This window comes from Chiloscyllium punctatum, chromosome 7 (assembly GCF_047496795.1).
Source record: "Chiloscyllium punctatum isolate Juve2018m chromosome 7, sChiPun1.3, whole genome shotgun sequence".
Taxonomy (NCBI): Eukaryota; Metazoa; Chordata; class Chondrichthyes; order Orectolobiformes; family Hemiscylliidae; genus Chiloscyllium; species Chiloscyllium punctatum.
Window position 1 is genome coordinate 120,975,419 of NC_092745.1, and position 21,185 is coordinate 120,996,603.

The following is a 21,185-nucleotide window of genomic DNA, read 5'->3' on the forward strand; positions in this document are numbered from 1 at the left end:
ACAAGAATTTGCAGTTAAGATGGGAGTGGATTTATGTCTAATATACTTGTTTATATATATGAGTGAGATGTGCGTCACTGGCAAGGCCAACATTTTCAGCCCATTCTTAAGTGCTCATTGAGGTAATGTTGGCAAGCTCTCTCATTGAATCACTGCAGTCCACAGAGTGTAGGCAGACACAGAGTGCTGTTAGAGTGTTCCAGAATTTTAACATCCACAATGAAGGAATGGCAGACAGAGGTCCATTCCACCCTTGGTCATCTGCTGCCCTCGTCTTTCTAAAAGATAAGGTCATGGGGTTGGAAGGTGCTGCCAAAAGGGAAAAAGGAGGTGACAATTTATGTTTAAAATCTATTACAATTGCAAATCAGAAACTGAAGCAACAACTAAAATATACTTGATGAATCAAAATAGACTTAATAAACATTAATAAAAATAAACTTCACAAAGGTAAACTTAACAAACAAAACTAAACTTAATAAACATTAAACTTATGCCCAGCAGTCACATCCAATTATCTTCTGTTGCTGGGTTTTACACAGTCTTCAGGCTTGACACACTATTTTGAGTATCACTGACCAGAGCGCCCAGCAATCCGATGTTACCTCCTGTCCATCACAAGGTTCTAAGACCACCAGAGATGGCACTGGTAACTCTGGAGGACTGCATGTTCCTTACATTTTTTTTTAAAAAGTGTGCGTTGAATGCAATGTTTTGATCCTGGAGCTTAAATTTGAAAGAAAGCTTGCTTATCTTTTTGACAGGTGCATTGCTGAACTGCCAGCAAGTGAAATCTGCAGCATTAATGTGGAAAGGCTCTCAATGTCTGGTGATGCTTGAAGTGGCTATTGCAAGGTCAAATATTCAGGCTCATAGCAGCACATCTCTGGAGCGAGAGTCAACAACAGGTTCGTGAAGCCAGCTGGAGGAAAACACCATAAAGTGTGTCCTCTTAAAATGAGCCAGCCAGCCATGTACCGAAAGAGACTTTCTACAACACAAAACAAAGGGCAGAAGACGGCAATGCAGGAGAAATCTTATGTGGTCTACTGAATATTTCCAACTAATTCACATAGTCTCATAAGTTCACCAACTATATAGTACAGCAGTGAATATACACACACGGCTTCAAAATATACACATAAAATAATAAAAACATAATTTTTCACAATGTTTTATTTTGGCAATGCTGTACATCAGTTTTAACATTTAGTCAAGCACATGTAATTTATAAGCTGAATTCCATGTTTCTGGTAATAAAGTTTTAGAAATACTGGGACTTTGTATTCAAGTTGGTTTAATTAAGAAATGCATTTTCAACCACTAAAGTATGAAAGTTATTTTAATGAAATATTAAATAGAAAATGAAGCTGTTATTGTTGAGCAAATAATATTCATGGCACAAAAATATTCAAAGTTTTCAAAAGCAAGGCCTTACATACTTGCTTTAATGAGTGCAACATGCAACTTTTGCCATTCTCGGAATTCAACTGATCCCTAACATTTCAGAGACACGTTGCATGGAAGACATTTCATAAACTGCTTTATACAAAGTTAGCTGTAATTAAATATATCGCAATTACAACCAATATGAAAGGCTCGGTTTGTCAAATACTCAATTTAGCAGCTCCAAATACGTAATGGGGACTTTTCCCTTCTGATTTCCTCTCTCACCCATTAACCAGTCAGAATCCATTCCCGGCAGACTATAAACTGTTATGACCTGAAACAGAAACCAAATCTATTACTAGCTGTGGCAAAGTGGGAGGAGAAGCTGACAGGAGTGAAAATGAAAATAATGGAAAGTGAGAGGAAAATAGATGATTGAAGAGGAAAGGAGGGTACAAGTGGAGAGAACCAACTAAACTACAGAACAGGAATTAAAACTATACCGTAAATGTCAGGACATGCCATGGTGTAAAGGTGAATATATTATTACAAAACAGATATTCATATAAAGCACTGATGGCAGCATAATATGTCCATTAAAAAGTATTTGAAAAAACGGGTTCCATTTCAAGCGATTCTGATAATGCAACAGAATCTCCCACCCTATCCTCTGAACAGCAATATCTCATACAAATAACCATCAATTCCACCACAACTCAGTCTCTTGGCCAAGTTGAACCAGATCATAATGACTTACTGCTGACCTTCAGACCACACATCCTAAATCGATCAATGTAACTCATGCCCAGATCCACCTCACAGTCTTTTCCTCAACTCCACAACACATTGCTCATTCACTTGTCACCAGCTCGAATTCTTTAATGCCATCTTCACATTCTAATACCATCTTCAGCTTCACAAAGCTACAAAGCTCACATGATGCTTTTCTGTCTTGTTCATCCAATCACTCTGGCCCTCAAAGACCTATATCACTTTGGCATTCTTACATCTCCAGACTCTGGTCTTCTATACAGTCCCATTTCTCTTGGCCCTTGGCTAGTAATAGACCTTCACCTATTTTGGTACGACTCTCTTTAACACCATCTCTAAACCTCTCTGCCTCTCTCTCTCTCATTTCTTAAGTATCCTTCCATGGCTTAGTGGTCATTCCTGCGTTTCTCCTCATTTTTATTTCCTGCTTGATCCGGTCCATTTTCCATGCTAAAAGCACTATAAAGTTTTTGGTGCTTTACTGGAGCAAGAGTGCCAAGAAGCTCGATTCCCAAGGTTTAGGTTTAACACACAGAGGAGATTTTGTTTTAATATTCCTTCTTGGCATATAGTACCTTGAGAAGACGGTGGCTGTGCTCAAGTGTAAAGGGGACAGGCAGGTGAGGACACACTTAAAACATAGCTCTCTAAAGGAGGATTCTGAGCCACTGAACTGTAACCAGAAGTGAAATTGAGTGTTTTGGAATAAAATTGCAGTTTACTGGAAACAGGCAAAATTCAGTTCAAGTACTTAATATCCACATGCTTTTAAAATTGGAAATAGAATAACAGACTAGATCAATAATTAGATTCAAATTGTTTTTGCTCTTCAGCATTCAAACTATAAATGCAATTGTGTGTACATCAGCTTATGCTGAAGTATCATTTCAAATTGAATAGTCCCCATTACTTCAGTTACAAGCACTCAGGTCTCACAGAGAAAGTAAACATGCTGTTAATCTCAAGTTTTACTCTACACTACACTTAACTATAACAAAGCAGGTAACATAGGGTACTACTTTAGTGGAGCTTTGAGTGTTTAATTCAATAAAATGGCTCAAATGCACAAAGCTGAAGTAAAATTTATAGCATTGCACGGGAATTCTCAAATTAGCTCCAATAAACGTTCATCACATCGAGTTTAAAATAGGAGAGAAAGAAATTGGGGAGCTATTTGTAGTGGAAAAAAAAGTCCAAGGAATATCCAGTTAAGGACTTCAACTCCAAACCAGCTTGAACTGCTTATTACCTCTAGGCCCCTGATTCTATTTCAGTAATCGTTCTTCATATTTTGATTGCTCTCCAATCCTGAACAATAGACGCATAATATTGTCAAAAATGTTTGATCAATTTAAATCACTTGGTTCCTTGATGCTTCGGCTGAATAAGGCATTAAGTAGCTGATCCACACAGACCAACAAGATCTGAGAAACCTTCAAATAGAGTGCATGCCAAAAATGATCTCAGCAACCTCATATTAAAAAGAGAAACAAAGGAAGAGGTCAATACCCATTTTCTAATAAATAACGGCCACTTGGAAATATGAAAGACCAAACTCTATAGCACAAGAGAGATGAGTTAAGTATTAAAAACAGAAACAGTAAGATAAGGGAATCCAGAAACCCCTATTCAATGAGACAGTGGATTCATAAACACAACTGTTGAATATATACAGATATAGGAGGAGTAGGCAACTCAGCTATTCAAATCTCGAACTCTGCCTGCTTACTCCACATTCCTGCCTACTCATGATAACCTTTCATTCCCTTACTTACCAAGAAAATATCTACTTCAGCCTTAAAAACATTCAAAGACTCTTATGCCACCATCTTTTGAGGAAGAGCTCCAAATACATATAGGCTTCTGCAAGAAAGCATTCCTCATCTGTTCACATTGCACAAGCACCTATTTTTTAAAATAGTGCCACTTAGCTCTAGATTCTCAAAGAGGAAACATCTCTTTCCATAACCTCCCAATCAGAGAGGAGGCATGCTGTGAATCTGATTGTGTCTCCATAGCCAATTCAGGGGAAATCCATAAATAATGAACATAATTTGACTGTATAATTAGGAAAACTTTTCTTTTAAAACAAACATTTGGGCACTTTATGACATACCTCATCAGCCAGAAGTGACAACTCATTACTGTCTGCAGCATCATAATCATACAGCACCCGTGCCTTTCTGGTACCACTGGATGCCACTTTATAATCATTACTACCGGGTACTGGACAGTTCGGTATGCTCAGCGGGATGGAAGATGCAGAACTTGGTACAGTACTTGGTGAAAGGGAAGCTGAAGCTGTCTGATTGTTGTTGGAAGAAAATGTGGTTGGAAAACTGAAAAGAATAAAAATAATTAAGTTTTAATTCATAGAACAGCAATTTCTAGACCTAATCTCTAGGTCATATGTCACCTCCTTTTAATATTACGTTTTCATTCTGGCACCTACCGTAAAATGTAAGTGAAGGAGAGATTGGTGACATTACCAAAAAACATGCATTAAAATCAATTAACATAGGTAAAAACAATGTAATTTGCAACATAGCATAGAATGCATTCCTTTTTCGTGGTGGAACCATAACACACAGGTAACAGGTTAAGCATTAAAAAACTTCACTCCAGTGAATGTCATTGAGCTGCCCAGTCTAACTCTCCTCTTTATTGCTACCTTTGCTTCTGAAGCCATGACTCACCTTTTCTCAGCCTAGTACAAATACCTCCCTATTTCTCCCTTTTTTAAAGCTCTGACAAAGGGTCAGTTAGACTCGAAACGTCAGCTCTTTTCCCTCCTTACAGATGCTGCCAGACCTGCTGAGATTTTCCAGCATTTTCTCTTTTGGTTTCAGATTCCAGCATCTGCAGTAATTGCTTTTATCCACCTATCCCTTCCTCCCTAGTTCTACATATTTGCTCCCTTTGGATAATTGCTCTACTTGTTTTAGAAAGCCATGATTAAATCTGCCTCCATACCAGCCCCTGGCAGTGTATTCCAGATTTTAATTCATGTTACCTTTCATTCATGTACCATTCATCTTAATTTGATGTCTTCTGGTTCTATCCCTTCCACTTATTGGAAGACTTTCTCCTTAGGTACTTTGCACAGATGCATCACGGTTATGATTACCTCTATCAAACCTGGTCTGGGCAGATCTAATGATATCTAACTTGTCACCAATGTGTAATAGTTATCACCACAAGGAATAGGCAAAAATAATGTAAACAAAAATTAATGTTGATGCATGTTTTTCAGATCCTCTTTCTGAGAGAAGGAAAAATCCCAGCTTCTTCACTCTTTGCCTGAAATCATTCACATAAATCTTTTCTGCACTCTCTCAAACACCTTCATGAGCTTTCTGAAATGTAGTAATCAGAATTGGATGTAATATTCCAGTGTGGTTAAATCAGTGTTTTATAAAAGTTCACCACAATGTCTTTGCTTTTGTATTCTGCCTCTATTTAAGTGCAGAGTTCCATAAACTTTAGTCACAACTTTCTCAACCTGCCCTGTGCCACCCTCAGTGCTTTGAGTGCATGCAGACAGACATAGAAGTCCCTCTGTTACGGTGTTCCCTCTATATGTGTACCTTTTATTTTTAAAGAGAGAACCAAAGGAACTATTGGATGGATATGGAGGCTTTGGAGAGGTTTACCAGGACGTTGCCTGAATTGGAGTGTATTAGCTATAAGAAGAGGTTGGACAAACTTGGATTGTTTTCACTACAGCATCAGAAGCTGAGGGGTGACCTGAGTGGCATGAATAGGGTGGAATCTTTCCTCCCCATGGTGGAAATGTTAAAATATTAGGGTGATAGGCTTAAGGTGACAGGCACAAAACTTAAGGGAGATAATCTTCTTTTCTTTTAAAAAAAAGACAGAGGATGGTACGCGCCTGGAACACATTGCCAGGGGAAGTGGTAGTAGAAGCAGATATGTCAGCAATGTTTAAGAGGTATTTAGACACATGCAAACAGGCAGGGAATATAGGGATACAGATCATATGCAGGCAGGTGGGTTTGTATCAGAAGGGCTTCACAGTCAGCACAGACATAACAGGCGGAAGGGCCTGCTCCTGTTTACTCACAAATCAATTTTAGCTCCCACTCTAGCTCCCCTGAACTTTAAAACTCACATCATTGAAATGCAAACACCCTCTGTGGTGTCATTTCTCTCTCCCTCCCAATCTCTGTGATCTCCTTCAGGCTCTATGACCTCAAAGCTCTACATGGGCCAAGGAGTGGCAAATGGAGTTTAATTTAGATAAATGTGAGGTGCTGCATCTTGATAAGGCAAATCAGGACAGGACTTATACACTAAATGTTAAGATTCTAGGGAGTCTTGCCAACAAAGAGACCGTGGAATGCAGGGTCATATTTCCTTGAAAATGTGGAGTCGCAGCAAGACAGGGTAGTGAAGGCAGCATTTGGTACTCTTGCCTTTATAGGGTAGTGCATTGAGTAGAAGCGTTGGGATGTCATGATGCAGCTGTACAGAACACTGATTAGGTCATTTTTGGAATACTGCATGCAATTCTGGTCTCCTTGCTAAAGGACGTTGTGAAACTTGACAGAGTTCAGAAAAGATTTACAAGGATGTTGCCAGGACTGGAGTATTTGAGCTACAGGGAGAGGCTGAATAGGCTGGGGCTATTTTCCTAGGAAAGTCAGAGATTGAGAGGTGACCTTTTAATGGTTTATGAAATCATGAGGGGCATGAACAGGGTGAATAGCCAAGGTATTTTTTTCCCCCAGGGTGGGCAAGCCCACAACTAGAGGGCATAGATTTCAGGTGAGAGGGGAAATTTTAAACTTTTTCACATAGAGCATGGTATGTGCATGGAACGGGCTACCACAGGAAGTGAAGGAGGCTGGTACGATTACATTTAAAAGGCATATGGATGGGTACATGAATAGGAAGGGTTTAGAGGGATATGCTAGCAAATGGGACTAGATTAACATAGGATATCTGGTTGGCATGGACAAGTTGGACCACAAGGTCTCTTGCTGTGCTGCACATCTCTATGACTCTATATTACCTGTCATCATTCTAAATGCAGAACACTATGTGAGTTGTTTAAGTTTCATCTGCCACGTGTCTGTCAATCCCCCCAGGTTATTACTTCTTGAGGTCTATAACTATGGTTCACAATGTGCAAATTTTCACATCAAGTCTTGACTCATTAAAATAGACTGAGGAAAACAGTAGTTCTATTCAGACTCCTGGCAACCTGACTATAACTCCAATCTGAAAGATAATCACTTACCACTACTCTTTTGAGAAAGAAAACTTGAACATATACTCCTATTACACATCAGGAAGCCCCAAAGCATTTTAGTCATTTAATTACCTTTATTGGTTTGAAAATTTGGAAAATTGTCTGTAGCTCTGTGCTAAACTATACAGGAAAGATTTAAATATCCTTAAGCTTGCTTTGATGTTATAAGCCATTATTTACTGCAGAAAAAGCTTTACAGTGGAAAAGAGCCTAGTACCTTCCAAGCTGTTTCTGTAAGTCAACCATATACTGGTAACACTGAGCATAGTACGTCAATTGGGCATCAACATAGTCATGCAGACAACGAAGGTGATGAGCCTGTGGCAGAGAGAAACAAAATGCAAAATGGAAAAGATATATTGGCAAAAAGGTCATTATATCAGAAAATTAGATTGTTTTTCAAAATCATCCAAAAGTTAAGAGACAGTTTAATGTGTTTAGAGTGAAATAGTATCTGTAATTACCAGTCAGGTTTCCTCTAATGGTTGTTAATGCACATCAGCAGGCAACTGGATGAGATGACAGCACATGAATAAGCAATTCAGTAGGGCCACTGATAAGGGTTAGAGGAACTTACATGAGTGCTGCTAATTCCTTCAAGCAAAAGTCTTGTGATCTCTGCTTGGCGGTCAAACTCACTTTGCGTAATCCGCATTTCCTGCTCAGCCTACATAAAGAGAGTGTGAAAAGAAACGTTCAGATATTTGAACAAGAAAATATCTTTTCAGGGGAAGAAAGGCACTTCTACTTTTTAAAATAGATACTAGCTTAAAAAAATTCTGCTTGCCAGAAGTATCTTTAAAATTCTGAGCTCAAAAATCCAATAACAAATGTAGAATTTATTTTCTAACTATTTAACTCCCACATTAAAAAAAGTACTACATTTTAAAGTGCCCAGGTGATTGATAGATGATAATTTCAGTTGAATTCTATTTACACATTTACTAGACAACGATCAAACTGTACAATTAATCAATAGTTTGCTACAACAAGTATGAATTTAAATGCATAATCACATTTGAAATTAACTAAAGACTAAGAGAGAATAGCAACTGTCACCTCAAAAATCTAGCAACAGCATCCAACGGGCGGTTTATGTTCATTCACTCAACAGGTTTTCCAAGATTGCAATCAATAACAAGTGGAATTTAAAAAAAAATCTTTTTCTCTTGCATGCCTTGGTGCAAGTTTTCTTATTTTGACACTGATAACATCACAAAAATAAGCTTTCAAAAGGAGGCCCTGTGGGTCAGTTATTATGCTTATGCAGTTTTTTGAATGTCACTTACTAGCATGCAGTTTATGTATATTAATAAATGTTTTCTATAATAGCAGTTTCCTTTGGCTAAATGTAAGTTTGCAGAATCCCCAGATGTGAGTTAACACCTGCAGGAATTGCACACTTCAAAAAAGCAAAAGGCATTAATCTAGAATTAAATTATTATAGATTTTGTGCAAGCTTAATTACTAAAATGGATAATAATATACTTTAAAGAATCAAATAAAATAATCTGAAAATACATGTAATAGGAAGAGCTTCAAGATCTAATTTTAAACCTATTATGTAGAACTGCATAAGCATTCTAATACATGGTTATCAATAACCAAGAATGTAATTACCAAAGACTATTAAGAGTGCACAGCTTGACTTTACATTTAATCATTTATATTGTACAATATCACAATTCTTGAAGTGAAAGAACTAGGTTGAACAATAATCCATTTTAAAAATAGCAATATTAGCATCAGACTGTACAACACATGCTGATGCTATTTGTTAATGCTCAAATATACCCTCTCTTTTCTCCCACCCATTCCTAAACATCAAATTCTCAAATTTACCCCTTCACAAAATCAAGTTAAACCAATCAGCCTGCTGATGCCTGACTCAATAGTTTGATTGACAGCTGTTTCAACGAGTTAGGGTCAGCTCCCTTATAGCAGAGGGGATGCAAAAGAAACACAGAATGCATGGAACTCGGCTGTGAATATACAAAGCATTGCTACACATAACCATCCTGAAGCTCCTTCCCTAATACACCGGACAAGGAAGCCATTTTACAACAGGACTATATTTCCATAAAAGAGCTGATTATTGTTAGGTGCTTAAGAAAATACAATATCTGAAGGTCAATATTTACTTATTGCTGCTACACAGATGCCAAATGCTCAAACGTTTTTTTGAAAAGCAATTCAAATATTATTCACATCAGGTTACAGTGCCGTAAGCACTTGAGGGTTCAGGTTTATCACAAGAAAACAGCTTTACTTTTACTTACTTTCGTCACCTCCTCTGCCCAAAGCTGTCAAGCATTTAAACAAACAACAGTCACTAATTTGCAATACATTTGTCAAATGCACAGACTTTTTAAATGAAATGGATGACAGATATACAGGTGTATTATGCTAATTACTGCTCAACAAAAGTACCATAGCAGTGAAACATATGCATGGAGACAAAAATAAATTGAACTGGAGCACAAATGATACATGATGTTAATCTGATGAGGAGTTTTGAATTTCAAGTTAACACCATAATCTCGTCAATTGTGATCCATTTCACTTGTGTCACACTTTAATTCAGCTTATCAATTATCAGAAACATGCTTGCTAAATTATGAATGTTTTAAACAAAATGCTAATATCTTTTTCTTCAAAAATTTTGAAAATTTAAATATTTTATCATTGACGTATCAAAAGAAAAGCAAGTCTTCAATGCTGCCCAAAATCAAAATGATATATTAACACACATCATAACAGTTTTCAGGAACTGAGGATTGATACAATATTGCAATGTGCATAAAGTGAAAAGCACTACAGTGTAAAAAAGCAGAAACTAGAAGCTTGTGCTCCTAATGCAGACCCACATCGTGATTCTCACAAATGCAGGAGTGGCCCTGGACAATGGATTTTTCAGACAGCCTTCCAACCAAATATTATCGCAGGAAGATACTTATCGTCAGAGAGAATCCTCTGAAGTGGCTATCTTGTGGTTTGTCCAAAACAAATGTGATAATGCAAGCGGAAGGATCACCAAGATTGGAGTCCAAACTTTCTGTGTTCTATAAGGAGCTATGCCAGGATTTTTACCAGTTTATTCCAAACCATAAAGTTACAATAAGTTGAAAAGGTACAATGTGTCAAAGCCTGACTGCTTCATTGAAACAATTTCATTTCTGAAAATCCTAAACAGCTACTCGGAACATACTGCAGGATCTCAAAGCTATAAAATTATATTAATCTGTCAATAACTGTCCAACTCAACAACCAATAATGGCAACTGCAAGGTAGTCTATCTGTGGTGATGGAAAAATCGTTTAAACGTCAATTCAATCCAGTACAATTAAGAATGGGTTCAACAGACTGGATCTTGTGAAACTGCCACTGCAGCATAAACATAAGATAACCATTGTTACAAAAATATAATTAAGAGTTTTACACACAAGTGGTAAGAATCAGGAATGTGCTGGCACAAAGTGGTTCAAGCAGATAGCATTTACGGGACAATAGCAGCAGGCAGGATAGGAAGATGTAATTATGAGTACAGTGGGGTCATGTGCAATCCAGACACCAGCATAGACCATTAGGGCCAAAGGGTTGCTCCTCTCTATAAAGGGTCTATATAATACTACAGCTATTCTTCAGGTGCGGTATGGAAACACTCACTCAATGTAAATACTGGTAACATTACACATGTTACAACATGTTGGTACATAGGTTTACAAAGCAAATTTTCAGTTTTAACCAGCTGTCTACAAAGCAAGAAAATATGTATACAGGTAGCAAATAGAGGGTTGACATTTCCTGCAGGAAAGAACAGATATCTTGTACAATTAAGTTACTTCTCATTAATATTTTCTAAAGAGAAGATACCCACCCTACTGAAGATGGGCAAGGAGCATGGTTGAAAATGAAACTTTGAGAACCATGCAATGCTTGCAAATGTAAGCCAGTAAATTCTCTAATAGGATAGTCCAGTACAATTTTAAACGTCCACAGTTAACGGGGTAAGGAGAGGGGAAGGTGACCCTGCTTGCTGTTGCACATTCTGTGGAATACAAAGTGGTTATGCCATAATCCCAGCAAAGGGATTCAGCATGATAATTCTAAAAGAGATCAAAGAACCCTCAACCGCGACATGTCTTGGTAATGAGTTTGTATAACCCTGCAGTACATGCAAAGGTATTAGAAGGTTAATGTTGAATATGCTCACTGATACATCTAAAAGGCTATCAAGAACTGTTGTAAATATTAGGCAGCAGCTGGGCATATCTAAAGTTGAGACAGACCATTGTGAAGTGTTCTCATTTTGAACTGCAACAGCAGCTTATCTTTAAGCATAAGCTTTATCCATACAATCACTCACTACTGAAGTGCAAAACTTCATGTCTTGTTTCTATTTAATCTTCTTCAGTAGAGAATGACTAAAATCATAAAGTATCAAATGATACTGACTAAATATTACAGGTAGAACAAATTACTATAGATGCTGGAATCTGTACTGAAAACAGCAAGTCAGACCACATCAATCGAGAGAGAGCAAGCTAACAGTTTGAGTCTAGATGAGTCATCTAGACTCAAAAGGTTAACTTGCCATCTCTCCATGGATACTGTCTGATCTGCTGTGATCTCCAGTATTTGTTTTCAGACTAAATATTATAATTCTGTGCATGACAGTTTATGAACTTTTATAATTGTTTAAGAAAATTTGATGTGAACATTCTGAACTGAAAGGGTCAATGCAAAATTGTATAATTACAGAATACTAAAATTGTACAATTTCAGAGGACATGGGGGTAGGGGTCAGAAATGGTGATGAAGTAAACACAATAAAGACAGCTATACCTCCTCTTGCTATCAAATATCATTCACTGAATGACAGTCACAACATGTGACTTTAACAAGAATTAAAACAAAAATGAATTATTTTAGCAGGACAAGAGATGCATCCATCTGAAATAGATTAATTTTGCTTCCTTCCCAAAGTAAATGCTGACACATGCACATTTGGGAATTGAGGAATCAATTTAATATTTAAGACAGCCTCAAAATGCAGTGCAACAGAGAAGTGGAAAGATTCTATTTACCATTCTCTATTCACTGCAGCCATTTAGAATTGAAATGTGTAAACCATTTCAAAAAATCATTCAAGGCGCATAAAATTATATTATAAAATATTAAAGCCCCAAGGAAAAGAAAATTGAAAATCCAGAGAAATAAACTGTAGTTAAGTAGGGAGAACAAGTTTTAAAATGAGTACAAGACTACTGATTCAAATCTACCTTGTTTATTAGTTTAGCCAAGATGACAAGTACAAACTTGTCAACCCAGGATCACCTTGGGGTTGTGATAGCAAGAGTAAGCATTCAAGTATAAAGTCAAAACACACAAGGCCAACAAACCTTCAGCCATGTTACATGCAGCAAGTTCAGCATGTAAGAGAAATTTACCATAAAGTTGTCTCCTTCAGCTTCAGAAGCATTTAGTTGCTAGAACATTCAGGTAAAGTAAACAAGGACAAGAGACATTCATATTAGCCAGATGACATTAGCTTAAGCTGAAAAGCTGAACACGGTATAAAATACAGTATACTTTAATCAATAGTGGATTCAGGTTCACTATGATGTTATTGTTATGTTGCATGACATAATGCAGTACTTTAGAAATCATAAAATGCCAACTCTGATGCACAAATGTTTGGGGAACACTACCCGACAAGCAGTGCCTTATCTAACTAGCCATTCGTGTGAGCTCATGCACTGGCTAGTTATTTAATTGGAGAGCACCAAGACTAATTCCCTTCTCACTAACCACCATTAACAATCAGTAGATGGTGCTAACAATCTGATGTAGGATGTGTGATTTTTTTTTCCCTCTGCTGCGTAGTCTCATGTTACTTATTAGGATCCCAACTGCTTTGGTAACTGGCATCTGCTAACTCCCAGTTGAACACCTCAACCTAAATGCTTAATAACTTGATGTTAAAGCACTAATCTGGATTCAGCTCAGAATCATAGAGATGTACAACCCGTAAACAGACCTTCAGTCCAACCCGTCCATACCGACCAAATATCCTATGTTAATCTAGACTCATCTGCCCCATATCCCGCTAAACCCTTCCTAATCATATACCCACCCAGCTGCCTTTTAAATAGAAGAGTCTCCACCATTTCTTCCAGCAACTCATTTCATACATGCACCACCCTCTGCATGAAAACATTGCCCGTTAGGTCCCTTTTAAATCCTTCCCCTCTCATCTTAAACCTATACTCTCTAGTTTTGGACTCCCCAACCCAGGGAAAAGACCCGTCTATTTAGCCAATCTATGCCCCTCATGATTTTATAAACCTCTATAAAAGGTCGCCCCTCAGACAGTCCAGAGGAAATAGCACCTATTCAGCCCCTCCCTATAACTCAAACCCTCTAACCTCAGCAACATCCTTGTAAGACTTTTCTTAACTTTTTCAGGTTTCACAACATCGTTCCTATAGTAGGGAGACCAGAATTGTACACAGCATTCCAAAAGTGGCCTAACAAGTGTCCTGTACAGCCGCAACATGAACTCCCAACTCCAATACGCAATGCTCTGACCAATAATGGTAAGCTTACCAAATGCCTTCTTCATCATCCTATCTGCCTATGACTTCACTTTCAATGAACTATGAATCTGCATTCCAAGGTCCCTTTGTTCATCAACACTTTCCAAGACCTTACCATTGAGGTGTATAAATCCCACCCAGCTCAAATCAACTGAATTAAATACCCTCACATGCATATGGATAAGATAAATATAAATACATTGATCAATACACAGTGTCAAAGCAAATTGCAGATCTGCTAATCCTTCGATTGTTCCAAAAACCGTACCATGCATTTTTAAACTACTTATGAACTTCCTCTAACACAGTCAAGCTTTTAAAATAACTTACACCATTATTCAGAATCAAAATGGTTTAATTTAGATTTAAACAAACTTAAATTCTAACTAATTCAAAAATGGTATTTAGAAATGGAGTGCTTTCAAACTGACATCTGAATTAAACACATCTAGGTCAGATATAGCATGGTTACAGCGGTGCTGGAAAAGCACAGCAGCTCAGGCAGCATCCAAGGAGCAGGAAAATTGACGTTTCGGGCAGGAGCCCTTCACCAGGAATTCCTGAAGGTGCTCCTGCCTGAAACGTCAATTTTCCTGCTCCTCGCAGGACCTGCTGTGCTTTTCCAGCACCACTCTTGACTCTGATCTCCAGCATCTGCAGTCCTCACTTTCGCCGAGATATGCATAAATGCGTTCCTCTGAGACAGGCAAGAAGGGGTAAGATAAAGGAACCTTGGATGATGAGAGTGGAGGAGCTTCTTGTCAAAAGAAAGAAGGCAGCTTACGTAAGGTGGAGGAAGCAAGGGTCTTGCTCAGCTCTAGAGGATTACAGGCAGGCGAGGAAGGAGCTCAAAAATAGCCTGAGGAGAGCCAGGAGGGGGCACGAAAAAGGCTTGGCAGGAAGGATTAGGGAGAATCCAAAAGGCATTTTACACGTATGTGAGGAATAAGAGAATGATCAAAGAAAGAGTAGGGCCGATCAGGGATACCGTAGGGAATGCTGAGGAGGTAGGGGAAGCCTTAAATAAGTTTTTTGCTTCTGTCTTTACTAATGAAAAGGACCTTGTAGTGAATGAAACCATTGAGGAGCAGGTAAGCATGCTGGAACAGATAGCGATTGAGGAAGCTGATGTGCTGAAAATTTTGACAAACATTAAGATTGACAAGTCGCCTGGGCCAGACCAGATTTGTCCTCGGCTGCTTTGGGAAGCGAGAAACGTGATTGCTTTGCCACTTGCGAAGATCTTTGTATCCTCGCTCTCAACCGGAGTCGTACCTGAGGACTGGAGGGAGGCAAATGTGATTCCTCTCCTCAAGAAAGGAAACAGGGAAATCTCTGGCAATTACAGACCAGTCAGTCTCACGTCTGTCGTCTGCAAGGTGTTAGGTGAGGGATAGGATTTATGACCATCTGGAAGAGCACGGCTTTGTGAGGGACAGGTCATGCCTCACAAATCTTATTGAGTTCTTTGAGGATGTTACTAGACAAGTTGATGAGGGTCGAGCGGTGGATGTGGTGTATATGGACTTCAGCAAGGCATTTGATAAGGTTCCCCATGGTAGGCTCGTTCAGAAGGTCAGGAGGAATGGGATACAGGGAAATTGAGCTGTCTGGATACAGAATTGGCTGGTCGACAGAAGACAGTGTGTGGTAGTGGAAGGAAAGTATTTGGCCTTGAAGTCAGTGGTGAGTGGTGTTCCACAGGACTCTGTCCTTGGGCCTCTACTCTTTGTAATTTTTATTAATGACTTGGAGGAGGATATTGAAGGATGGGTTAGCAAGTTTGTAGATGACACAAAGGTTGGAGGTGTCATTGACAGTATAGAGGACTGTTGTAGGTTGCAGCGTGAAATTGACAGGATGCAGAGATGGGCTGAGAGGTTGCAAATGGAGTTCAACCTGGACAAATGCGAAGTGATGCATTTTGGAAGGTCGAACTTGAAAGTTGAGTACAGGATTAAAGATAGGATTCTTGGCAGTGTGGAGGAACAGCGGGATCTTAGTGTGTAGGTACATAGATCCCTTAAAATGGCCACCCAAGTGGACAGGGTTGTTAAGAAAGCATATAGTGTTTTGGCTTTCAATAACAGGGGGACTGAGTTTAACAGCCATGAGATCTTGTTGCAGCTCTATAAAACTTTGGTTAGACCGCACTTGGAATACTGTGTCCAGTTCTGGTCACCCTATTATAGGAAAGATGTGGATGCTTTGGAGAGGGTTCAGAGGAGGTATACCAGGATGCTGCCTGGAATGGAGGGCTTATCTTACGAAGAGAGGTTGACTGAGCTTAGACTTTTCTTATTGGAAAAAAGAAGGAAGAGAGGGGACCTAATTGAGGTGTACAAGATAATGAGTGGCATGAATAGAGTTGATAGCCAGAGACTTTTTCCCAGGGCAGAAATTGTTAACACGAGGGGTCATAGTTTTAAGCTATTTGGCGGAAATTATAGAGGGGATGTCAGAGGCGGGTTCTTTATGCAGAGAGTTGAGAGAACATGGAATGCGTTGCCAGCAGCAGTTGTGGAAGCAGGGCTATTTAAGAGACTGCTGGACATGCATATGGTCACAGAAATTTGAGGGTTCGTACATTAGGTTTACCTTACATGAGGATCAATGGTCGGCACAACATCGTGGGCCGAAGGGCCTATTCTGTGCTGTTCTATGTTCTTTTTAGCATGTGCCAAATGAAAAATCTCTACCATGCACCTACTACATGCTTTCCAGCACATAGCCACATTACTTCAGTGACTTTTCAATTACCTATAATCCTCCAGCATTATTAAAATCTAACACAACACAAAAAAAGCTCAAAAATGAGGAAAAGCCTCTTGGTTAATCAATTCTTGCTCAAGTACAAATTGTGTTGTTCGAATCGAGAATCAGAATCCACACAGTGCAGAAAGAGGCCATTTGGCCTCAAGTCTGCACCCACCCTCCTCACAGTATCCCATCCAGATCAAGCCCCACATCCTGTCCCCTAACCCGCATTTACCACAGCTAATCCACCTAGCCTGCACATCCCTAGACACTATGGGACAATTTAGCATGGCCAATCCATCTAACTGGCACACCTTTGGACATCTAAGTATCTGCACAACTAAATATACTATAATAGCCCTAATCACTTTGCTTCTATTGTATGTGATGGTAGTTTCCCCTAGCATTTTTTACTTTAGGATAATTATATTTTTTTTGCCATCAGTTGCTAGTCTCCAACACATCATAAATGTGTTTTGGGATAGAGAACCAGGCAGAAAACTATCACCTCAAGACAAATTCTAATACAGACTGGCAAGCTGAAGGAATACTGTGCTAATAAGTGAGCTACCCATTCTAACTGTCATTCTTGTCAGTGGTCATTTAAGGAACATCCAATGAATCATCTTACTTCTTCAATGATGGGTTACTAATAATTGAAGGAAAGTGATTTACTTTTTGTCAAGTGATTAGGCCTAGCTCCTTTTTCTCTAGCATCCCAACTCAACCACCTCCAGTGATGTACCATCTTGAATGTGGAATTCAAAATACTTATCTTCATTTATAAATCCCCTCTTGTAGCAATGCACATGCAGCTTTCTCTAATCTTACATCCTCATTCTTACAGCCAACATTCTGCATATTCTCTCTCTCCCCTCCTTTGCTCAATTTGTCAGTTGCCTTTTGCCACAATATTCCTGCTTTCTTGAACACACATACTCAAATTTTTCTTCAGTCAATCTCTCATTGTCGAAAGATTTCTCAAAACTACTTCCCTTTAGTCACGTTCACGTAATGTTTTCCCTTTTCCTGGGTGACTAGTCTCTCTCATCCTATTTCTCAATCCCCAGGATGTGGGGTTCTGGCAAAACTATTTAATTGCATCTTTCTGTACCAATTGATTTGACTAATCCTTGTGCTAAGCTCAAAACAGAGGGCCATGTAGAATGCAGAAGGAGAGTGCAATCTTTACGTGTGGTAATCACCCCCTGAAAAACTCTTTAATACATGTTGCTTCTTATAGGGTCAGAGTTATACAGCATGGAAAGATACCCTTTGGTCCATCTTGTCCATGCTGACTAGATACCCAAAACTGATCTTGTCCCATTTGCCAGCATTTGGCCCATATCCCTCCAAAACCCTTCCTATTTGTATACTCATTCAGATGCCTTTTAAATGTTTTAATTGTATCTGCCACCACCACTTCCGGTGGCGGTTTGTTTCATACATGCATTACCCTCTGCATGAAAAAGTTTTCCCTTAGGACCCTATTAATCTTTCCCCTTTCACCTTAAACCTATAGTTTTAGACTCCCCTACCCTAAGAAAAAGACGTTGGCAATTCAACGTATCCATGCCCCACATGATTTTATAAACTTCTATAAGCCTTCAACGAGCCAGGAAAAGTAACCCCAGCCTATTAAACCTCTCCCTATAGCTCTAACCCTTCAATCCCAGCAACATCTTTGAAAGGATTCAGAAAAGATTTACAAGTTTAACAACATCCTTCCTATAGCAGTATTGAACACAGTATTCTAAAAATGTGCTCACCAATGTCCTGGACAGCTGCAACATGATGCCCCAAGTCCTATACTCAATGCACCGACCAATAAGGCTTCTTGCGAAAATCCTTCTCCCCTCATTGCCATGCACTGATCTCTGCCAGGAGAGCTCATCAATATACTTGCTACCTCTACTCCTACACTACCATCACCCACCCACTGTCCTGTTGTTTATTATACAGACACAGGGGAGGTCAAAAGCCCAGCAATTTCAAGAAGTGTAGTATAATTACAACAATTATCCATTGCAACTTGAATTAGGAAGTTCCTTGGAATTTTATGAAGTAATGTACTTTAGGGCCTTTTGTAACACCCAGACTGCCTTCATACTCACCTTAGAGTTACAATTGAATTTGGATTCAATTAGCCATTGCAAAATCTAAATGTCTCAGGGTTCAGCAAGAGGCCATCCATTTTGTATTCGAGACAGACAAATGGAACTCTCTCTTGTGATGAAAAATTAGGAACTGTGGAGTAGCAAAGGAATTTAGGAATCCATGTAGGTTACATTACAAGGATCAGTTATGTAAGCTTGGTTTACAAAACTATTTCAACTGAAAATTACAGGAAGTTCAATGCATGGAATCAACCTCCTGTTGGTATATTGCGACTTGAACATTGCTATCAAACACCACATATAATTTACATTTATCAATCTGATATTCAATGCTTCTGCCAAATGTGGAAACAAAATGTCCAGCTTGGGACCATCCGGTCAGGAGTCTCTGCTTTTTCCTATTCCTTTTGCTCTGGATGTCTCGAAATGGGAGCTAAAAAGAGTGGATATTTAATCGCAGATTCCATGTACAACCTACAGACTAATTGTGCAATGGAAGACGACAGATTTGCATTTTTATTACAGCTTTCATGACCTCGATGTTCTAATGAAGTACTTTTCAAGTGTAACCCCTGTGGTAATGCATGAGCCAGCCAACTTGTACATAGCAATTCTACAAACTACAAAGTGATAATGACCAGATGATCTGTCTTTGTGACAGTTGAGGGATGAAAATAGTATTTATCCAGACATACTCCCTTACACTTCTCAGAAATAATGTTACGAATCTTTAATACCCAAGGTCACCTGGCTTGAGCTGCATAGCAGACCTCTGGTTTAACATCTCATCCAAAACTCATTTTCAAAATGTGCAAAACAATCACTATGCACTGCATTTAAGAATCTGTGGTAGGTCATGAACCTATAACTTGTTCAGGCAGAGGCAAAAGCTAAACCGCTGACCCCAGAGTGATACTAAAATTGTTTGAAGTATGCTGCACTTCTCAAAAAATACTATATTTATTAAGGAAAAATAATACCCCATTTTTAAAGATAATAATAAGTTGGGCATTACTGGTGAGACCAGCACATCCTGTCCACCCCCATATGCCAGAGGGCAGTTAAGAGTCAACTCCATGGCTTTAGGTCTGGAGTCACCTGTAGATCAGATCAGAATGGCCAGAACTTTTTCCCTAAATTACATTACTGAACTGAACTTTCTAAAAAAAATTAAAATAGTGATATGGTTTTATTTGATGTTCTTATTTAATTCAAATTTCCCCGTCCACCATGGTGGGATTTAAACCTATGTTTCCCAGAATATTTGCGCTGGGGTTCTGGTGATGTTACTATGATACCACCATTTCTAGTGTGCTTAAGAGAAATCATTTACTACATTTTGAATCAGTTACTTAAAACATTAACTTGATATTTATTTAAGATAAAACCTTAAATTAAACTTACAAACAAAATTATCCAATATCATAACAAAAGTTGTTATTTAAGGCTGTTTGCATTTTAAGAATAATTCACTATACATTCATATACAAATCTCCAGATTACTTTTCAAGCATACATGGCCTCAGTAGTTGGAAAATTTTCAAAGTAGATCTTTACCTAAAAGTTACAACAGCTACTCATACCAGTTATGTACTTTACTTACTGCTGACCGGGCCTCTGAGACTTTTGCTTTCTTCAGTCTTGCTTTTGCTGCATCCAAATCTAGTCTTTTATTCTGCAGTAGTTTACGTTCTTTCTGCAACCAACAATCAATCCTGAACATCAATGTTATAAAACATGAATAACAATTCAATTGAGCAAATTGTTTAACACAAAGAACCAGTCTTCCCATTCTACATCACGATCCTTGACAGTGCTTTGCCAGACTGTTAGCGTAATGAAGGGCCTGTCTACGCAGTTATTCTCCACTAAACTCAGAGTCTGACATGGCAAATAAATCAGGTACAAAAGCTGAACAGTCTCAGAAGAAATGTATAACTGAGTCATGGAAAAAAAAAAGAAAACAAATACACAATGGAGAAATTCAGCAGGTCAGGCAGCATCTATGGAGAGATAAATCCAGAGTTAACATTTCAAGTTCATTGAGTTCTGAAGAGTCATGCCAAACTTGACAATCGTTTCTCTTTCCACAAGTGCTGTCAGACCCACTGAGTTTCTCCAGCACTGTTTTAGATTTCCAGCAGTATTTTGCCTTTATTACAGAGAAAGGAAAGCTGTCTTTGTGAGGCTAACTGGGGATGCAGAATGCGTTATAATTAATTCCAAGCATCTGCAATTTACTCAGGCAGAAGTGGGTACTGCAGTTGATGGAGATTA

At 38.6% G+C, this 21,185-nt stretch overlaps 1 protein-coding gene across 4 annotated transcripts in view; it reads right to left on the reverse strand.

Annotated features, from left to right (window-relative positions):
• Positions 1 to 1,158: 1,158 nt before the first annotated feature.
• LOC140480099 (endophilin-B1-like) overlaps positions 1,159 to 21,185 on the reverse strand; it is a 40,737-nt gene continuing 20,710 nt past the window's right edge. The window contains exons 5-11 of one of the 4 annotated variants that reach the window (XM_072574745.1): positions 20,512 to 20,604; positions 12,838 to 12,924; positions 9,715 to 9,738; positions 8,013 to 8,102; positions 7,653 to 7,753; positions 4,277 to 4,499; positions 1,159 to 1,723 (exon numbers count right to left, since the gene is read on the reverse strand). In XM_072574745.1, the coding sequence (XP_072430846.1) occupies positions 1,616 to 1,723; positions 4,277 to 4,499; positions 7,653 to 7,753; positions 8,013 to 8,102; positions 9,715 to 9,738; positions 12,838 to 12,924; positions 20,512 to 20,604 (726 nt within the window). In that variant the 3' untranslated portion in view covers positions 1,159 to 1,615. The remainder of the gene's footprint in view (positions 1,724 to 4,276; positions 4,500 to 7,652; positions 7,754 to 8,012; positions 8,103 to 9,714; positions 9,739 to 12,837; positions 12,925 to 20,511; positions 20,605 to 21,185) is intronic. The other 3 variants (XM_072574742.1, XM_072574743.1, XM_072574744.1) reach the window with 3 other exon arrangements.